Below are 22,262 nucleotides of genomic sequence, written 5' to 3' on the forward strand. Positions count from 1 at the left end.
GGGATAACAGGCATGATCCACCACACCTGGCCTGAAGTCTTCATTGCCTAAGTCACTGCTAGGTATACTGTTGTTTGCAAACAAAAGTATTTCTAACTGATATACCCTATCTCTGGTTCTTCAGCTTGGTCAGCATAGCTTCTGCTAATTCCAACACAGTAGCTTTGCAACCAGTTAACTTCATTTGCAAAATAGGGATAAAAATAACTACTTTACCTTGAGCAAATTTTCTGATTCAGTAGATCAGAGTGTGGTCGGTGGGTCAGCAGATCAGTATCCTCTGGGAATTTGTTAGAAATGTACATTTTCGAACACTCCAGACATAATAAATTAGAAATTTTGTGGGCGGAGCCAGCAAGCTGGGTTTTAATAAGCCCTTTAGGTGATCATTCTGGTACATGAGAACGTTTGAGAACCACTGATACAGAGGGTCAAGCGGAATGGCTGCATGTCAGAAACACCTGGAAACTTAAACAGCTTCTCAAACTTCACCTGCAGAGTTCCGATTTAGCATTTCTGCAGTGCACCTATGAGTTTCTATTTCCCCAAAGATCCCCAGGTGATTCAGAGTAAAACCAGGCATGGGAAACACTGAAATAGGTATGAAAGCAGGCCATGTGTGCCATGGGGCTGTCTCAAGTAAGAGGTGATGAACAGACCTGGGGGCCTCTGGGGACAGGTGAGTTGAATTCTGCCTTTTTTCTGGGGACTGACTACTTGATCTTAGTAGCCTTTTTCAGCCCTAAAATTCCAAGGATATTAGCTTAGGAAGATTGAGCTTGGCAGATCTCTCTGGAACACATATATGGGTAAATACGTAGACTCATGACCAACAAGTGGAAGAGACTGGAATTTGACTAAAGTCTTAAAAGCAGCCTTCCCACCCACCCAGTAAATCCAAAACAGGTTTTATCTTCCACTTTTACCAGGTTTATGAAACAGCAGGTTGGCACTTCGGATGTTCATTTTTAGAGTGCTAGACTACGCTTGCTTCGTGCTAGGCTTGTGTTTTGAGGGTTATTTTGTTTGGGAAACATTATTTTAAAATAACAAACAGGCTCAGCATTCCCATCGTCATAGGGAATTTTGCCTTCTAAAATGTGCTGCTTGTTAAGGATTAAAACCTCCAGCTGAAGCCACCTGCTCGTTGTCCATCTAAATATGATTTTATCGTCTTTTCCTCCCTCATCTTTGCCCTTGTACCAGAGATGCCAGTCGTTTCTTCCCCTCTCCCATATCTCCTTTCCAGGAAACTGCTGCCACTTTTTCAGGGAATCTGCTCCTCCACTCAACCCATGCTGAGTGAATGAATGTATCCCTGGAGCTGCTTAAACAACCATAAGCACCTCGTTGATCATTTTGGAAGATACCAAGATGCTAATTCATTATTTTCAAAACAAATAAAAGGGAGAAAGTTAAGCATTTTCCTTCTTTCCTTATATAAACCATACCTTAGGCTAATCAAATAACTGAGGAGGGAAAGTCTGTCTGAATAGAAGCTGACCAATGAAAAAGGGACAATAAAATTAAAATATCACCATTTTGCAAACCTTAATAAATTAATTGATCTAGGAAGCAATTATCAATGGCTGTTAGTATCATAAAAAGAGGGACAAGAAGACAATATGTGTCTCCTATTGAAGTTATGGCACCACCTATGAAATCTTGCAAAAAAATTGAACCTGAATCTGATTAAAATCTATAAACTAATTAAAATTTATAGGAAATATAGGGGACAGAGAAACGTGTTAGAAAACTGCTAAGGCGGCTGGGAGCAGTGGCTCACACCTGTAATCCCAGCACTTTGGGAGGCCGAAGCGGGCGGATCACCTGAGGTAGGGGGTTCGAGACTAGCCTGGCCAACATGGAGAAGCCGTGTCTCTACTAAAAATACAAAATTAGCCGGGCGTGGTGGTGTATGCCTGTTATTCCAGCTACTCGGGAGGCTGAGGCAGGAGAATAACTTGAACCGCGGAAGTGGAGGTTGCAGTGAGCCAAGATCACAACATTACACTCCAGCCTGGGCAACAAGAGCGAAACTCCATCTCAAAACAAAAAAACAAACAAACAAAAAACAAAACAAAAAAAACTGCTAAGGAAATACAATCACCATAATCCAGACTGTGGGAAACTTTGTCAGACAAATGACTCAGTTTTTCCAATTAATTGCAAGGGAAAAAATGAGGTAGAGGAAGGGGAAACCTGTAGATTTAATGAGACCTAAGAGTCATATTAATCATAATGTGTGGCCTCTTTGGCTCCTGATTCAACAAACCTTAAAAAAATATATACAGGACAAATGGGGGAAATGTGAACAATGCCTGGATATTTAATGATAGAAAGAAAATCCTGGCCAGGCATGGTGGCTCACTCCGGTAATCCTAGCACTTTGGGAGGCCAAGGCGGGAAGATTGCTTGAGCCCAGGAGTTCGAGACCAGCCTAGGCAATGTACTGAGACCTCTTCTCTACAAAAAATACAAAAATTAGCCGAGTGTGGTGGCTTGTGCTTTTCAACTACTCTGGGGGCTGATGGTGGGGGGATCACTTTTAGCCCAGGAGTTCAAGGCTGTAGTGAGTTTCCATTGTACCACTGCACTCCAGTCTGGCCAACAGAGTGAGACACTGTCAAAAAAAAAAAAAAAAAGGCTGGGTGCAGTGGCTCATGCCTGTAATTCCAGCACTTTGGGAGGCCGAGGCAGTTGAATCACTTGAGGTCGGGAGTTTAAGACCAGCCTGGCCAACATGGCGAAACCCTGTCTCTACTAATATAGAAAAAATTAGCTGGACATAGCGGCACACGCCTGTAATCCCAGCTACTTGGGAGGCTGAGGCAATAGAATTGCTTGAACCGAGATGTAGGGGTTGCAGTGAGCCAAGATCGTGCCAGCGCACTCCAGCCTGGGTGACAGTGAAACTGTGCCTCAAAGAAAAGAAAAGAGAAGATTATTGACTTGGGAATGATGATAGTTTTGTGATTACTTCTTTTAAAAGGAATCCTTCTCCTCGTTATCCTTAGAACCACATATTGAAATACAGGTGAATGTGGCATCTAAGATTTATTCCAAAACAGTCATGAGCAGTGGAGACAGGCAGGGATACAGAGAAAAGATTGCCCATGAGCTGATAATGTTGACGTTGGGTGGTGGGGAATTAGAGGTCCATGATACAATTCTCTACAATTGTATATATTTGAAATTTTCCTTCCTAAAAAGTTAAGTTAAAAAAACAGTTTTCATAATCTTCACTTCTTTTTTGTATATGTTTTATATTGGCTATATTAATGTGGTAATTGTTTATTATTTATAAATATAGATTTGTGAATTTTTACTTGTTCTTCACTACTAGAAATGTGCAAAAAGTTTGGAGTTTTGTATTTTTTAAATTTGCCTGCCCAGAGAGACAGGAAGGTCCATGAGAGTAATGACCTTCCCATTATATCCCCCACAGGGCTAATACCTTGTGTAGCATGTAAAATATTAATTTGGGGCTAGGCATGGTGTCTCACACCTGTAATCCCAGCACTTTGTGAGGCTGAGATGGGTGGATTACCTGAGGTCAGGAGTTCGAGGCCAACCTGGCCAACATGGTGAAACCTAAAAATACAAAAATTAGCCGGGCATGGTGGCAGGCACCTGTAATCCCAGCTACTTGGGAGGCTGAGGCAGGAGAATTGCATGAACCCAGGAGGCAGAGGTTGCAGTGAGCTGAGATCACGCCTCTGCTCACTGCTCTCCAGCTGGGGCAACAAGAGCGAAACTCTGTCTCAAACAAACAAACAAACAAACAAACCTCATTTGGGAATACAACTTGTTGTTAAAACACCATTCTGGAAAGAAGGCCTGCTCACCTGGCTTCCCATTTATGGATATCTCAATCCTGACTTCATTGTCAGTTGGGTTTAGACACTCTGTGTGATCAGTCTTAGTCTCAGAAGACTTTATTAACTTGAGGTTCTATAAAGAGGACATAAAAAGATTGATACTGATTAAATCTATGTTATGGAATTTTATAAGACTTAGTATAAAATGGATATGAAATCCCAAATACTATAGAGGACAGTTCTGTTTTTCATGCTTAGACCCTCCTTACTAAGGAATACTAAGGGAAGGTGAAGCACTTAGTAAGTTGTGGTTACAAAACATCTGTCCATTTCTCCTTGGTGTTGGCTCTGAGCCTTTGTCCCTTGCTTTTATTGCCCCACAAACATCTGGTGTGGATATGGTTGGTGGCTCCCTCCTTGGCTGCCCTTCTGCTTTTAGAGAGCTCTCTGTCTCTGTTAATTATAGTTGCTCTAAGTTCAGACTTTCCCAGGATTTCCTTAAGTTTCTGTAACTTGAGCACTCTCTTTTCTTAATTACACATTGCTTAAAGGAACTTCCTCGCTCCTTTAAGAACCTGGGTTCTGAGTTATTTTGTCTGCATATCTTCTGCTGGGTTGCCCTGTCTCCCAGAAGACTTCCAGATGGTAGTGTAGCACTGGTTGATAGAAAAGTATATGCTGTTTACCAATCCATTTTTTTTTTTTTTTTTTTTTTTGAGACGGAGTCTCGCCTGTCGCCTAGGCTGGAGTGCAGTGGCGTGATCTCGGCTCACTGCAAGCTCCGCCTCTCGGGTTCCAGCAATTTTCCTGCCTCAGCCTCCCGAGTAGCTGGGACTACAGGCGTCCGCCACCACGCCTGGCTAATTTTTTTGTATTTTTAATAGAGACAGGGCTTCACCGTGTTAGCCAGGATGGTCTTGATCTCCTGACCTCATGATCCACCCACCTCAGCCTCCCAAAGTCCTGGGATTACAGGCGTGAACCACCGCGCCTGGCCTACCAATCCAGTTTTTAAGAGGAAATACTATATTCAGCCATCTAAATGTGTTGGAATATACTCAGGTTCAACAGACTATGCCCTTTTAATTTATAAAAAAATAATTATTATGGGCGGGGCACAGTGGCTCATGCCTGTAATCCCAGAACTTTGGGAGGCCGAGGTGGGCGGATCACTTGAGGTCAGGAGGTCGAGACCAGCCTGGCCAACATGGTGAAACCCCATCTCTACTAAAAATACAAAAATTAGCCCAGGTGGTGGCACATGCCTGTAGTCCCAGCTACTCAGGAGGCTGAGGCACGAGAATCACTTTAACCCAGGAGGTGGAGGTTGCAGTGAGCCAAAATTGTGCCACTGCACTCCAGCCTGGGAGATAGAGCGAGACTCTGTCTCTCAAATAATAATAATAGTAATTATTATTATTATTATTACTGGCCAGGCACAGTGGCTCACACCTGTAATCCCAGCACTTTGGGAGGCTGAGGTAGGTTGATCACTTGAGCTCAGGAGTTTGAGACCAGCCTGGGCAACATAGCAAAACCCCGACTCTACCAAAAGTCCAAAAAATTAGCTGAGTGTGGTAGTACGTGCCTGTAGTCCCAGCTGAGGCTTAGGTGGAGGGTCACTTGAGCCCAGGAGGTCAAGGCTGCAGTGAGCCAAGATCACACCACTGTGCTCCAGCCTGGGTGACGGAGTGAGACCCTGTTTAAACATAAATAAATAAATAAATCAGGCCGGGTGCAGTGGCTCATGCCTATAATCCCAGCACTTTGGAAGGCTGAGGTGGGCGGATCACCTGAGGTTAGTAATTCGAGACCAGCCTGACCAACATGGAGAGACCCCGCCTCTACTAAAAATACAAAAACATTAGCTGGATGTGGTGGTGCATCCCTGTAACCCCAGCTACTTCTGGAGGCTGAGGCAGGAGAATCGCTTTAACCCAGGAGGTGAGGTTGCAGTGAGCCAATATCATGTCATTGCACTGCAGCCTGGGTGACAAGAGTGAAACTCCATCTAAAAAAAATAAATAAATAAAATAAATAATAATAATGAAATCCAACACTTATATAGTACTTACTAAGTGTCAGGCACTATGCTAGTGTCTTGCAGGCATGACCTCATGGAGTTAGTTCTGTTATTATCCCCATTTTTCAGGTGGGGAAACTGAAGATGGGGGTGTAAGTAGCTCACTCCAGGTCACAGAGCTGGTAAGTGGGAGTGAGGCTCTGACTGTGGCAGCCCAGCTCCAGGGTCTCTTCTTTCTCTCTGCTCTCGGAATGAGCTGAGAGGAGAAGAAGAGAAAAGCCTACACGAAAAGACAGAACTACCGGAAGGGAAAGGGAAATGGGAGAAAAAATACATGGAAAACATTTGAGATTTTTTAGACAAACCTTATTTTGAAGGCTCTCAAAGCTGCAGTATAAAGGGATGCTGTTTTGGGGGGCACAGCAGTTTAGTGGGAAGAGCTGTGGATGAGAAGTCAGAGAACCTGGGCACTAACCTGGCTCTTCAACCATCTCTGTGACACAAAAAAGTCATTTTGTCACTCTGGCCTTGTTTCCTCGTCTAAAAAAGAGAAATTATGCCTATTATTACCCTTCCATAGGGTAATTGTAAGAATCTATTCAACATTACTTTGAAGAAAAGTGCTAGATGGAAGAAAGTTCTAAGGACTCCCATTTTTAGATGAGCTTAGGAGGACTTTGGTTTGGCATCTGAAGGTAATAAGTTCCTATTTTTGTTTTCAGGGCACTATATTTGTATGTGTCTTGTAGAACCCACGCTTGGAAATGCTGACAGCAGGCTTCAGGACAGCTGAGCCCCACTAAACACCAAGAAAACCCATGGCTCTGGCTGCATCTTTCAACATGACCAATCCACAGTAAGTAATGCTGGGATCTGCTCTCTGGATCCAGAACTGTGGCTATAAATCTCCCAGAAGATGAAGCTCTTCTAATTTAGGCAACCACTATGTACATTTCCTTTAGCAGGAGGCCACAGAAAATGGAGAAACCTTTCAAAAGCAAGACTCAAGACAAGATTAGGAAGTGCTGAAGGTGAATTAACAAAATGGGAATTGCAAGGAAATTTAGAAATCTGAGAGGGTTTCTAAAACCAGGCTTTATGAAACCTGGGGCAGAATTCTTAAGGGAGAATTGCTTTCAGTTCCCAAAACCTGAGATGCCATATGAACCAATCACTTAATCTTACCAAGCACCTGCAAGGTGGTCACTTATTTTGTGTTTTGCAACTGGTTGGTATGAATACTAAGATGAAAACAGCACTCATTCTATTACACCACACTGTCCTGGCCTATCTAGATATGGGCCTGACTGCTCTGTCTTCTGGAGTATGAATCTCTTATCTATTGACACAGTAATGCTGTGTAACAACCAACCATAGAACCTTAGTAGAATACAACAAAAAATGTTTATTGCTCACATGTCTAGGGTACTCAGCTAGACAGCTCCTCTGATCTTGGCTGGGATGACTTTTAAATATGGGTCATAGCTGGCTGTCAGCTGATCTAGAGGAGGCTGGACTCTGCTCCAGGTCTCTCATCCTCCAGTAGGCTAGGCTGCTCACCCTCTCATGGGTGATGTTGGAGCACAGGCAGAAAGTCACAGAGCCTTCTCATGCCTCTGCTGGTGTCTAACCTGGCTCTTCTACCATCTAACATCTCATTGGCAAAAACGAGTCACATGGCTGAATGCTGAATCAAGGGTTAGGAAAATACACTCTTCCTTTTGATGGAAGGAGCTGTGAAGTTATATGCCAAAGGGCACGGGCTCAAGGAGAGGTAAAGAATAGAACCATTAATACATTTTGTCTACCATACCATTCTTTGTATCTAAGGAAAGGGTGTAGGCTAAATATAGCCTATACACTGTGGGACCTTCACTTCACCAGAGGAGGCCTTGTCTCTCTGCTGAGGTGACCACCACATGGCCAGAGATGGTGCTGGGCCACTGTGACCACTGATGGAAGGGGAACCTGAGGCAGAAACGTTGGAAAGGCAGAAATAGTTTGTTCCCACTTCTCAGAGCCATATCCTGTTAATTTCCCTCCATGAACACCTTATTGATCAGAAAGTTCTCTCTGTTTAGTTCAGTGATCCATAGTTTCCTTGAGTAGTCCAGAAGAAAAGAGAACAAATTCAACCCAGCATCTGCTTTTTGGGAACCATCTGGGGGAGCTGGGATTCCCCCCATAAACACCCACACTTTTATATCAATTGTTGAGAAACATTGAAACCTCATATTCTGTTTCCTTTAAAGATCTTGAGTAATTTTGTAAATGTCAAGCAATGATGAGTACTATTATCTGTGCTTGACAGGTAGCAAAAAGCAAAGGTTTAAATAAGGCCTACAAATGAGAATTGGGCATTAGAAATTACTTGGTGAATTCAGGTGGTCGAGGCAGCCAGTCTGTGGCATTCAAATAAAAATCTCACTTTCTCCTTAGTTATCAGATAATCCAAGCAAAAGAAAAGTAGGTAGATTAATCTCTGAACTTCCGGGATAACTGCAGCTGTGGGTTTTTTTTTTTTCTTTTGAGACAGAGTTTCACTCTTGTTGCCCAGGTTGGAGTGCAATGGCCCAATCTCAGCTCATTGCAACCTCCACCTCCCGGGTTCAAGCGATTCTCCTGCCTCAGCCTCCCAGGTAGCTGGGATTACAGGCATGCGCCACCACATCCGGCTAATTTTGTGTATTTTTAGTAGAGACGGTTTCACCATGCTGGTCAGGCTGGTCTTGAACTCCTAACCTCAGGTGATCCACCTGCCTTGGCCTCCCAAGGTGTTGGGATTACAGGCGTGAGCCACCACGCCCAGCCTGCAGCTGTGTATTATTGGTTAGATTTCAATGGTTGTTGGAAAAGTTTAGAATTTAGAGCTCCCACACAAGTATAGGGACTTGTCACTCTGGAGCTCTTCCGATCTTCTCCATATGTCTGTTATCTATGTCAGATCATAGAGTGAGAAGGAACAGCCCTTAGGAATATTCTATTTTACCTCCTCATGTTCTGATTGGAGAAACTGAGGTTCAGGAGGAGCCCTGCAGAAGTTGGCATTCAAACCAGCACCAGAGCCCAAGAGCAGTTTACAGCAGACAGGACTGCCATCTCAGTATTAAAACTGGGCCCTCATTACCCTGGGCACTGACTCTCAATGTTCCCTCCAATATTTAAATTTTACTCCTTGCCATTATACTATTGTTCCTTTCTAACTCTCATTGTTTGGACAGAGGCACAAGACTGAGCCCCTCAGATTCTACAGGATGAGATAGGATCAAGGACATACTGGATGGACCAAAGATGGTGCCCCAGGAAGCTAAGAGAAAGTTTTCTAGTCCAGCATCTCTGGACAGGGTTGCTGTGGGGGTGTGGGCAGGACAGTTTTTGGTCGTTACTGACACGTTGCAGGATGTGTAGCATCCCCAGCCCTACTTAAATGTCAATAATGACCACCCGTGGTGATGGTGGCAACCAAAAATGCCTCCACAAATTGCCAAATATCCCCTGGTAGATTGGGAGGTGGTACTGCCCTGGCTGAGATGCCCAGGAATGCCACTGGAGTGGTTAGTTATTGGCGGTGCCCAAGGTGAGCCTGATAGTAAGATAGGAAGAGACCCACAAGCCCTCAGACATTGGATCAAGTGACTGCCATCCCCTATTCCCAAACTTAAGAAGAGACATATGGCAGGACCAGTTCAAACAGGAAGGGAGTGGCTACCAGGGACAGCTGGAGCCCCCTGTCCTCACCATCCCAAGGCCCACTAGGTCTCTACAAGTCCCCATGTAGGCTCCTCTGTCACCACAGTACATCCAGTTATGAACAGAAACCTGTTTTCTCTATTGTGGAATAGAGAATAGAAACATTTCAAAACACCTTTACAAAGAAACTCAGGAGACAACTTAAAAGAGTATCTTACTCCCATATAGAGTCCAGTGACCCAGAGTCCTGAAAGTCTAAGCCATAGTTTTGCGGGCTGGCAGTTATCCACCTGGGTCTTTACCTCCCCTTCATGAAGGACTCTGCCCCACTAAAGCTCATATTTCCAGGTCTGAGCACTTCCTCTTCCCATTCTCCCACTTTTCCCCAACCATTGAAAGAGATGGGACTGTTAGGGCCTCAGTCCAGTCCTTGGGTGGCCAGAAGGGAAGAGGGGCAACCTTAAGCTTCCTCAGCCCTCCGCCGGCATAGCAGCATTCTGCCTCCTTTCCTTGAGGAATGGAAGAATTTTTTGGCCCTTGAAGATAACTCTTTCCCATTGTTCCTCCTCTCCAACCCAGGCCTGTCATAGAAGGAGGAATTTCTGAAGTTGAGATCATCTCCCAACAAGTAGACGAAGAAACCAAGAGCATTGCTCCTGTGCAGCTGGTGAACTTTGCCTATCGGGACTTGCCCCTGGCTGCTGTCGATCTCTCCACGGCGGGCTCGCAGCTCCTGTCAAATCTGGACGAAGATTACCAAAGAGAAGGGTAGGTGCTGGGACCATTGAGCTAGCTAAGAAGTCCTTGGGTTAGGCTAGGCGTGGTGGCTCACACCTGTAATCCCAGCACTTTGGGAGGCAGAGGCGGGCAGATCACCTGAGGTCAGGAGTTCGAGACCAGCCTGGCCAACATGGTAAAACCCCGTCTCTACTAAAAATATAAAAATCAGCCGAGCGTGGTGGTGCAGCCCTGTAATCTCAGCTACTCAGGAGGCTGAGGCAGGAGAATTGCTTGAACCCGAGAGGCGGAGGTTGCATTGAGCTGAGATTGCACCATTGCACTCTAGCCTGGGTGACAAGAGTAAAACTCTGTCTCAAAAAACAAACAAACAAAAAATTCCCTGGGTTTCTATGGATATCTTCCAAGAAGCAGCAGCCAAGATGAGAGATGCTAACTAGTGAGACAGCAGAGGTTCACAGCAGACCACTCAGGCCCTTTTCCTACTCACGCGTTACTTCCTCAGAAAAAGGCACTGGGCACAGACAATACCTGCCAGACGGACCACCTCTTAGGTGACCTCTTGGGAGAATCATAAAATTTATTTTAGGACCGAGGCACTCCTTAATGACCCATCCAATCCCCTCTATGTACGCTTGGGAAGAAGGAGACCCACAGTGATTAGGGACTCGCCCAAGGTCACAGAGCCCATAAGGGATGGACTTGAGCTGCACTTTCCCTTTATGAAGCAGACTCTCACTAGGAAGTGACCAGGAAGAATGTACCCTACATGCAGGAACATGCTTAGGATGTAAGGGAATCTAGAGAATTCGGCTAGGAGCTCTGCAGACATTAGGGCACTCCCTTTCCAGGGAAGGCATGCAGAATATGTGGGTCCGCAATTCAAAAAGGTGGTCCTTACCTCCTCCTACTTAGCTTGTCAATCAGCTTGGATGCCTTCGTTTCCCAGTTCACTTCTCATTAGCGTGGTCTGTCTTACAAACATACTTCCTGAAGGTGAGTGGTAGAGGGCAAGAGCTGGGTGGGGCAGGGGAGACACACCAGTTTGATGTCCTTGATTTCATGGGGCTTGGTGGTGTAGCTGAAGTCCAAAGAGGGGTGGGAACAGGTCCTAGGGTCACACAGCAGATCAGACTTCCAACTCTGACAAGGGCTTTCCCTAGCTTCGCCCTGTGACTCTTAGACACAGAATTGTAAATACTGGCAGGACCTTAGGAGCCAGTTCTGGACTTTTCTTTCCTGGGTGCCGGTAAACACTTTGGAACATGCTGGCTGCTTTGAATATAAAAATGAAGGGTTGTCAGGTATTTTAGAAGCAAACGAGAAGCCTTAGCTAAAGCTAAATTTGCAGTGCTTGGATTCCCTGGGCTTGCTTCTGGAAGGAGCTTCCCACTTCCTGAGATAAACCTCCTAACAATGGTGAAACCACACACCTTTTTTTGCAGAAACTACACCCCAGTGGCTTTCTCTGAAAATATAATTTTTCCAAGTATTATGCATATTGTCATCAGGACACTGGATAAAAAAGGACAGGCAAGCAGGTGGCAGCTAAGGGACACCTGCAGTGGCAGCGCTGTCCTGAGCTCTGTCAGGTCCCTACCATCTTGAAGGCCGGGCTAAAACCTGAGGCCCCTGGGCCAGGGCCAGCTTCGTGCACATGTGACCTGTGCAGTAGCGCAGAGCCCCGTGCTTAGAAGGGTTCCAACACTTGGCTAAATGCTCTGCCGCTGCTTTCTTGAAATTCTTAAGAAGCCCCACATTTTCACTGGGCTCTGCAAATGATGTAGCTGGTGGGTCCTTCCCTGAGCACCCAGCAAGTCGCTGCGTCACTGCTCTCTAGTGGTCAAAAGCAGTAGTGCAGCCGTCTAACATGCCCTAGCTATTTCGGAGAATTCATTTCCTGCCCCGGCCTAGCCTGCGTTAGGCCCTTTTCACGTGGAGAGTAGGATGGTACGGAGAAAAGCGGGGAAACCTCCAGGGATTCTGGTTCGGAGCAAAGCAGTGTCCACATGTGCCCCCTGTGGCTGTTACGGCACCGCGGGTGGACCTTGCTATGGGTGTTCCCCCACCAGGTGTACCACACTGTGATGTGCCCCCTTTCAGGGGTAGTATGCTGTGGTGTACCCCTTCCCAGGTATCCCCTGTGTATCACTCCCTAGCCTGAACCCCAAGGCTGGCAGAGGCTTTGCCTTATCATTCAATTTGCCTCTAAATTTGGCCTTTGCAAGGTTTCTTCCCAAACGAATCCAAATGAAGCGCCTGCAAGGCAGAGAGGCTTTTGATTTGATTTGAATCTCCAGGTGTGCCTGGAGGGTACCCAACTGTTCCTGTTGGGTAAATAGGAAGCAGCCCGGGGAAGGGATCTGCCTCGCTGCTGGAGCTCTCGGCTGGGGGCCCCGATTGGCAGCCAGAGGGCTTCCTGGAGGAAGGAAGCGCAGGCACAGGACCGAAGCCAGGGGAAACTGAAGCGAAGCAAAAACACACTGCGAGGGAGGAACGGCCCGTCTCCGCGAGGCTTCTTGGCTCTTACTGCATTTCCTGGGGTTTTCCCAAAATGTCCAACCCGGCCCTTTCTGGGGCAATGGAAAACAAAAGGAAGAGTCCTCATTTACAGCTCTCAGCTTGGTTTCAGTCTTGTCCAGGATGCCTCTTCCTACCTTTTCTGTAGGGAATGAAGAGACCTCAGGGACCCTGGCAAGAAAGTGCTCCGTGGCCCCGCTGCCCACCTCCCAGTGTTCTTGAGTTCCGTGATATTTCAGGGCTTTTCAATTTCCCTGAACCTGAGACCGATAGAGCTGGAAGAGACCAAAACCATCCATTCTAAACCTTCTCAAAGACAGCAGGGCCCAGGGAGTACGAGGAACTTGCCGAAGGTCACACAGTGACAGAGACGGGGGCGGGGCATGCTAGTTCATGCCTGTAATCCCAGCACTTTGGGAGGCTGAGGTGAGAGGATCACTTGAGCCCAGGAGTTCAAGACCAGCCTGTGCAACATGGCAAAACCCCATCTCTACAAAAAAAAAAAAAATTAGCCAGGCATGGTGGCACGCACCTGTCATCCTAGCTGCTTCAGAGGCTGAAGTGGGAGGATCACTTGAGCCCAGGAGGTCGAGGCTTTAGTGAGCTATGATTGCTCCATTGCACTCTAGCCTGGGCAACAGAGTGAGACCCTGTCTCAACAACAACAAAAAATGACAGAGACGGGAATAGAGCCCTATCTCTGTGATCCTGATCCCTTGATCCTGGCTAGCAGCACTGGGCTTCCACTTCTCAGCCGTCCCTTTCCAACATCATGGCTGTGACTGTGGGTGAACATGCATTGCCCATGTGATTCCACTTCTAGCTACCCTGTCCAATGCCTTTAACTTCTCAGTATACTTTTTTTTTTGAGACAAAGTCTTGCTTTGTCGCCCAGGCTGCAGTGTAGTGGCACGATCTTGGCTCACTGCAACCTCTGTCTCCCAGGTTTAAGCGATCCTCCCACTTCAGCCTCCCAAGTAACTGGGATTACAGATGCGTGCAATCACGCCCAGCTAATTTTTTTTTTTTTTTTTTTTTTTAGTAGAGACGGGGTTTCACCATATTGCCCGGGCTGGTCTCAAACTCCTGACCTCAAGTGATCTGCCTGCTTCTGCATCCTAAAGTGCTGGGATTACAGGCGTGAGCCACAGTGCCTAGCCTCAGTATACTTTTTTAAAAAAGCATTTTTTAAAAATGTGGTAAATTGCATGTAACAAAATGTACCATCTTAACCATTCCTAAGCGTAGGCTTCAGTGGCATTAAGGACATACACATTGTTGGGTAACTATAACCAGCATGCATCCCCGGAACTCTTCTTCTTGCAAACTAGAAACTCTATACCCAGTAAACAGTAGCTTCGTGTTCCCCTACTCCTCCAGCCACTGGAAACCACTATTCGACTTTCTGTCCCTTTGAATTCGACTACTCTAAGTGCCTCCTATAAGTGAAATCATGCAGTATTTGTCTTTTTATAACTGGCTTATTTTACTTAGCATAATGTCCACAAGGTTCATCCATGTTGTAGCATGTGTCAGAATTTCTTTCCTTTTTAAAACTGAATAATCGTCCACTGTGTGACTATACCACACTTTGTTTATCCATTCATCTGTCAGTGGACACACCCCACACTGGACTGTTTTTTCTCAAATGTGTCCATATTTTAGCTACTGTGAATAATACTGCTATGAACAGGCCTGTACAAATATCTCTTCAAAACCCTGCTTTCAGGCCGGGTGCAGTGGCTCACACCTGTAATCCCAGCACTTTGGGAGGCCGAGGTAGGCGGATCACCTGAGGTCAGCAGTTCGAGAGCAGCCTGGCCAACATGGCAAAACCCCGTCTCTACTAAAAATACAAAAATTAGCCAGGTATGGTGATGCATGCCTGTAATCCCTGCTACTTGGGAGGCTGAGGCAGGAGAATCACTTGAACCTGGGAGGCAGAGGTTGCAGTGAGTTGAGATCACACCAACACTGCACTCCAGCCTGGGTGACAGAGCGAGACTCCGTCTCAAAATAATAATAATAATAATAATAATAATAATAATAATAATACCCTGCTTTCAATGCTTTTGGGTATATATCCAAAAGCGGGAATTGCTGGCTCACAGGGTAATTCTATTTTTGACTTTCCGAGGAACTGCCATACTGCTTTCTGCAGTGGCTGCTGCACTGTTTTACATTCCACCTGACAGTGCATGAGGGCTGTGATTTCTCCTTGTCTTCACCAACACTGGCTATTTTCCTTTTTGTTGATAGCAGCCTTCCTAATGGGTGTGAGGTGGTTTGGTATGCTTGAAGTCCATGAAAGTCCTGCGGGGTGAGGAAGAAGGAGGAGTCGCCTTGATGTGAAGTCAGAGCCCCATGTTGGCCAAGCTCCTTGACTTGCCTAGAAGCCCTTTGTCCTCCAGATAGCTGCTTAGCAGAGCCCAAACAGCAGAGCTGTCTGCTGCTCCTCTCTTCACCTCTGCACTCAGGCTGCCGACGGCTCAGGGAGGAAAATCATATGACTGTGCAGACTGGGTACCTCCCCAGACTCAAGGTCTCCAGCCTCGACTTGATTCTCAGTTTTGCCTGGCAGTCCTCCTCTGCGGTCCTGGTTAGTCCCAAGGTGGCCAGTTCTGATCACTTGTGTCTGCCTCAAGTCCCCTCTTTCTTGCCCTCAGCAGATGACCTCCTCTCCCAGTACCCTCAGAAAGTAGGCACAGTCATGGATGGGCTGCACCGCACCCCGGTCTCTTCCTTCCTCCCTTTTAGGACCTGCCCCATTCCTTGAGCTCTGATTGCCTTCCCCTCCCGCCTTCTCAGGCACCTGCTTCATCAGTTACCTCCTCATGTCATCACACTCCAGTCTCGTGTCCTCCCCTGACTCCACGTCCCTGCTAGCCACCATTACCTCTCTTTTTCTTTGAAGTCAAACTTCTTGAAAGCCTCATGACACTTGCTACCTCCCCTTCACCCCTCCCATTCATGTCTCAATCTGCTGCAGTCCAGCTTCGGCCTCGTCCACACCATGGAAACTGTTCTCAAGGGCATCAGCCACTTCCTTGTTGCTACGATCCTTATTGTCCTCTGTCCAGCATTTGAAACTGTCAGCTACTCCCTCCCTCTCCAGCCTCCTTGTGTCTGCTGTTATAACCATGACCTCCTGGTTTTCTTTTTTATTTAATTTTTTAAATAGAGACAGGGTCTCGCCATGTTGCCCAAGCTGGTCTTGAACTCTTGGGCTCAAGCGATTCTCCTGCCTCGGCCTCCCTGAGTGCTGGGGTTACAGGCATGAGCCACCATGCCCAGCCCTTCTCCTGATTTTCCTCCTCCTCCTCTGGCTGTTCCTTCCGGGCCTTTTAAAAATTGTTTGAGGTTCCTCTGCTTGTTCTTTAAATGTTGGGTTCTTTGTTTTCTGCCTTTGGCCATTTTCACTCTACTAATTTTACACACTGGGTAATTTCATCCATTCCTATTACTTAAACTAATCTCCTTCAACTGGTAACATTCAAAGTTGTGTCTCTAGCCTAGATCTCTCTCTCTCTCTCTCAAACTCCCGACTTAGATCCAGCTACTTTCGTGGACATATTCACAGGGATCCCAAACGTATCTCAGAATCCTAATGAGTGTCTGTGGAATGATCTATTCTTCTGCCTCTGAGTTGGCTGCATACTTGAGAGGAGAAATGTTCTTGTCTCACCCGAGTCATTGCTAAAAACTGCCTTTTCAGTGACAGCACTCAAATCCAGCCTGAGGAAACAAGGCCTGCCTGTCCTGGCCATCTCAAACCCAGCAAGCCCCAGATTGAACTGTCTTTTCTCAATATGTATTTTCTAGGACCCCTAACCAGTAGAACCTATACCTCACCCACCCATTACTACCAACATGAGCCTTGTGCATTTCGGCTCATTAACAAGCACCTACTTCTCTTTCCTGCTGCAGCAGGTACCAGTGGGTTCCAACATGCCCCAAAGCGACATGAAGCCTGCTGTGGTCACCTCTAGTCACCTGTAGTCAGCCGTAGTCACCCTGGAGTCTGTGTTCCTCCTGCCTTGCTCTGGCTCCCTCTGACCATGTCCAGTGCCCATGAAGCTACTGCTGCCAATGGTGTCCCTTCTGGGAGTGCCAGTACCAAGTTGAGGGGCTTCAGAAACCCAAAGCCCATGCAGTGTGGGCTCCATGCAGAGTGAGGAAGGAAAGCTACCCCCATGCCAAGCCTGTACCATGCTGTCAATGCGCAGCTTATGGCCCCAGCTCCAGTCCTATGTGCTTCTGGCCTTCACCACCCAACACCCAGGTCACCAGTTCAACCCAAGAAGCTGGGCTGGCACATCATGCCTGCTGCATCATCTGCCTCTCCCTCCCTGCCTCTACCCCCACCCCCAACCAGGTGCCTCCCTCCCTCAATAGTGATCACACAGAAACCTTCATGCGTGTCCACAGAGGTGAAAAGACACTCAGGAGAAGGGGAGAAGGGGAACGGGAGGTATCTGCACCCCAGCTGAGCCACTCACAATGCCCTGTTACATGGATAACCTCAGGGGCCAGCTCAATGTCTTCTCCTTCATGCCTCAAACTCCATCATCTCCAAGTCTTGTAAATCTCTACTGCCTTAATATCTCTTCTCTACACCATTCTCATGAAGGATTGGTAATTCCATCAGCCAGTTGCTTTGGACTGCATGTAACAGAAAACCCATCTCACACTCACTGATCCAGGTACCATGGAGTCCAGGGCAAGGGCGGCTTTGAGGTTGGTCCAGAGACTCACCAGTGCCAACAAGAACCAGATTCCTTTCATCTCTGCACTCTGCTGGCCGCAGTGTCGGCTTCATCTTGATGCTGTAAACTTCATCGCATGGCTTCTGAGAGCCATGTGACCCCCAACGTGTGGAACCTGGACCTCACCAGCCCATTACTACCAAAATGAGCCACATGTACACTTCGGCTCATTTACAAGCACCCCAGGCCTCCTTCCTGCTGCAACAGGAACCAGCGATTTCCACTGGTTCCTTCCAAGAGGGCTGCCTGTGGTCATCAGGCCACATCCTTCCTCGTTCATGTCTGGCAAGTAAGAGTGACTGCCCATCACTGTCTTCTAAGAGCAACAAAGAACTTTCCCAGAAGCCTCCAGCAGCTGTCTCCTTCATGTGTTTGGCTAGAATTGGGTCACATGACAAGGCACAGAAAATCCATAAGCCAATCAGGCCTACCCCTTAAACGGTATCATTTCCCAAAGTACATCACTGTTACTCCAGTAGGACGGGGTAGTGTGAACATTAGTGAGAGAATCATCCACAGCTTTTAAGGAAGCCAGTTCTCCTTTCATAACTTTCAGTCTCAAATTAGCTCTTACTTTCATCCAGTGTCTCTAGACATTGTTTGGTTTGGGAAAGCTCTGCCTTCTTAGGCTGTTTCTTCAATGACTTGGTCAGTTGATGCTTTCATTCCAGTGCAGTTGGACCAGTGTCCATTGTCCTGGTGGACAGTGCTGGGGCTTTGTGTTTGCACATAACCAGAGCCCCTAGTTTCTTGTTCTCGTTATGTGATGTTCTTATCAGATGTCATCCCACTCAATGGTGGAAAAGTGAAGTACAGAAAAGTGAGGCTGTCAGTGAGGCTGTCGGTGAGCCAATCATCGATCTTTGGAAGAGTGACATTGAATTTGCAAGAATCATGGTGCAGAATGGAAGTTCTGTTTTCTCTTAACCAAGTACAGTACACTGAAGGTCTGGTTAGTTTTCAGGGTCTGGGTGAGACCACAGGCAACAAAAGAGAAAATTCAGAGAGACCAGAGTCTCCACCCTAGAGAGGCCCACAGCCCCGTAGGAGAAATGGTGGTGCAAGGCGGGGGTCGTCATCCCCACTTTATAAATGACACTCTGTGCTCACATAGAGATAAAGATGCTCCCCATCTTTTTAGTGAAAAGAGGGTGCAGAGATGGTCATGGGATAGTTTTTGTCGAAAATAAAAATAAAGTAAGAAATGAAAGATATTCAGTGTATAGTAAGACAGTTATTTATATCTTAGGGTTCTAAAAGGCCCAGCCTGAGAGGTCAGGGCTGGACTCCTAGGCAGGAGAAGCTTGGAGGAAGTTTGGGTCTTGGGCAGATGTAAATGGATGTTATTACTTAGAGATGATGCCAACAGCACATTTCCGCCAGAACTTTACACTCAGAGGAAAAAAACATAATGGGGGCACAGGGATATTTTTTGGGATGTCAGGTTAGAAAAATAAGACAGACCCAATATAGCAAACATCTCTAAATAAGGACTGAAATAATTTTAGATATGCCAGTGAGCAAAGACTGGGGACAAAGAGAAAGGAGGGGTAGGGACCTACTAAGCCATAGCCCAAAATACCCTTCTCTCTTCCTGTACTGTCTGGCTTGAGGGCTACAGCCTCCAGAAAGTCTTCTGTCCTCCAACCCCACCAGGCTAGGTCCTCATCTCAGTGTACCCACAGCACCTTGCCTACCTCCATCACCACACCCAGGGGGGACAATGAGCTCTGCTCCTCTCTTTACAAGTCTGTCTCCAGTACCGGGCCAGGGGCTGCCTCACGGCAGGGATCAGATCACTTGAGCCTGGAACAGGGGTGTTGACCTCTCAAGGAATGACTTGAATGAATGAATCAGTGAGTGAATGGGTGGGGCTGCATGCAAATAAGGATTAGAAGAGAAGGGGAAGCCCAGTTCTGTTTGGAGTGTTTGGAGGGAGCTGGGAGCTGGTCCCTAGATCTCTGTGGAGTTGAGGAGCTGCAAGGGAGGCCCCAGGCTTCTTGTGCCTCAGAAGTTACTGCTGTGGTTGTTGGCTGGCTCACCTCTGAGCATCCCTGCTAATTCCATGCCTTCTCCACAAAGTCACCCTAGAAGAAGGAAATCAGATTTGCCTCAGAACATGCCAACTTCACTTGGTAAGGTTTTAACGTCCTGGTAGAGGAAGGAAAAGCCTTTTGGGGTTCAGGGTTGTGAGGCAGATTGATCCCTGCCATGGCCATGCAACTGCAGAGTCTGGAAATTCGGCATCACATAATTTAGGATGGCTTTGCATCCTTTTTTTCTCAGGGAGGAAAAGAAAGGAGCTTCAATAATCCACTTTTTTGATGCCAGTGAGATTGTCTATAATAAAACACCACCCCTTTCTCTAGCAAGTCAGCTGTCCCTGGACCCCAAACTGACCCTGTGACCCCTCACTCCCTTGATATTTTTAGTAGGCTCCGGTTTCCAGGAGAATTCTTGATGCCCCAACAACGGAATAAAAGTTTAATTTAGACGAAAACAGTTTTCCTGATGAGCACTGGTTAGCTGCCTTTCCTGTAGTCCAGGAACCCCAGAGAAGTTTCCTAAAGAAATCAATTAAGTCCGGTTGCAGTGGCTCACGCCTGTAATCCCAACACTTTGGGAGGCCGAGGCCTGCGGATCGCTTGAGGCCAGGAGTTGGAGACTAGCCTGGAGTGTGAGAACCCCTCTCTACAAAAATTTAGCCAGGCGTGGTAGTGTGCACCAGTAGCCCCAGCTACTCAGGATCGCACCAGTGCACTCCAGCCTGGTCAACAGAGTGAGACCCTGTACAAAAAAAAAAAAAAAGGAAAAGGAAAAAAGGCAATACATTCACGGATGTATTATTTCTCAGCAAAATATCCGTCCGTCCCCAACTGCTCACAAGGCGCAGGGTGTACAGCGGCGGGTGACCGCTAGATGGCGGCGGAGCGCCTCCGACCACCTGGGTTGGGGGTGTGTCGGGGACGTTTCCTGGAGAGAGGGGAGGAAAGTTTAAATGCGTGGCCAGGAAAGTTAGGTGAATTTATGGTACTGGGACGGAATGGGAGTCCCCAGTCATCTGCGGAAGCACCTGAATATTGACTTTGGCCAAACAGAAGGAGGGAGATCGTGGCTGACCTAGGATTTGCCAAACCACAGCAAACCTGCAGAGAGCTGGTGGGTGGGGTGCCGATTTGTTCCCTCGTTCTCACCCGGTAGGAAGCTGACCGCCTCCAGGTCAGCCCTGTCCTCCAAGCACAGCACAAGGAGATTCTCAGACTTGGGGCCAGTTTCCAGAATTGAGGACTTCAGGGTGGCGGGGACCTTACAGGCACTTCATCCAATAGCACCTCACTTCCACCCCTAAGTCAACTTTGAACCCCTTGCCAAGGACTTGACAAGTGGCTCCTTGAGCACAGCCCACCTACATGCCAGCCCTTCTGAGATGTGTGATCAGTGTCCTTGGTCCCCCCAAGAAGGGACAGCCAATCCATGGTGTGTGTTGGCCACTGTGCTCTGGGTGGGGGGTTGCCAAGTGTATGGCAGTTTCCCCCACCCCCTCATTCCCCACCCTGAGCTCTTGCCACCACACCCTACTGTTTCCCAGCGTTGACATTTCCGAGGATGCAAGAAATCTGAGATTCTGGGACAAGCAAATGTCAGACTCTGGTGACCCCAGCTGCACACAACCCTCCTCCCTCTCTCATCGCAAGGCAGCAGGGCTAATCTTTAGCTCTGATTGCAGAACTGAAGCTGCTGGTATGGAAACTTCAATTTATTTAGTTATCCCAGAGCGCTGGGAGACTCACCTCTCACCTCCACCCTGAGAGTTCTGGTTTCATGGTGTGTGTTTATGAGCCCGCATCTCGGAGTCTGTGTGCTGCTGTGGCTTGCGCCCTGAAATTGGGTACAGAGAACAAAGGGGAAGCTTAGCAGTGTTTTTCCTGTGGTTCTGGTTCTCTCTGCGTGAGAAAGAAGCCCCACTAACGATTTCAGATGTTGTGTAAGAGGGTATCCCTGTAGACGTTGGGTTGATGGTTCTCACAGGTTGAGATTATGCGTCTCTTTAGAGACGTCATACACAGTGAGCCCATTTCTTTCCTGCCTTTTTCCTCCCCTTATTTGTTTTGCCTTTTGAGTGTTCTAGAACTAGGAATGCATTGGATCATCAGAGTTCATGTATAAGGCTGTAGGCTCCGTGAGGATGAAGGCTCTGATCACCCTCCTGGGCCCAGTACCCAATACAGTGCCTGGCATTTGGTGGGCATATGAGAACCATGCCTGGGTTGGAATGAATGTTGAAACTGTGTTTAGTTTATTCATCCCCCTTCTAATGACCGTGTATCTAAATCATCACCATAGATCATACGATAAACACTGTTATGGGCTTGACATATGTTATTTTTAATATTTTTAAATTTCACAACAACCTGTCAAAGCAGATATCTCCATTTCGGGGATTAGGAAACTAAGGCTCAACGATTGCACTCAGAGTTCAGTCAATGGTGTGACTGTGATTTGGAGACAGTAGTTGCCAGCAACAGCCAAACAGATGGAAAAGTCTGGCTTTCCCCTCCATGACAACAGAAAAAAGGACTTGCCTTTTAAAGCAACTAGACGAGTTAACATTTGTAAAGTGCTCACAACAGCTCCTGGTGCACAATATGTATCTTAAGTGTTTGTTTAATCAAACAATGTGATTTAATTAATCAATGTGACTGA

At 47.0% G+C, this 22,262-nt stretch overlaps 1 protein-coding gene across 1 annotated transcript in view; it reads left to right on the forward strand.

The window, feature by feature from the left end:
* Nucleotides 1–22,262, forward strand: part of TMEM266 (transmembrane protein 266) — a 91,554-nt gene that overhangs the window by 15,669 nt on the left and 53,623 nt on the right. Inside the window, exons 2-3 of the mRNA XM_054531659.2 lie at nucleotides 6,567–6,700; nucleotides 10,114–10,302. Coding sequence (XP_054387634.2) covers nucleotides 6,663–6,700; nucleotides 10,114–10,302 — 227 coding nt within the window. The 5' untranslated portion in view covers nucleotides 6,567–6,662. The remainder of the gene's footprint in view (nucleotides 1–6,566; nucleotides 6,701–10,113; nucleotides 10,303–22,262) is intronic.

The sequence above is a fragment of the Pongo abelii genome, chromosome 16, assembly GCF_028885655.2.
Source record: "Pongo abelii isolate AG06213 chromosome 16, NHGRI_mPonAbe1-v2.0_pri, whole genome shotgun sequence".
Taxonomy (NCBI): domain Eukaryota; kingdom Metazoa; phylum Chordata; class Mammalia; order Primates; family Hominidae; genus Pongo; species Pongo abelii.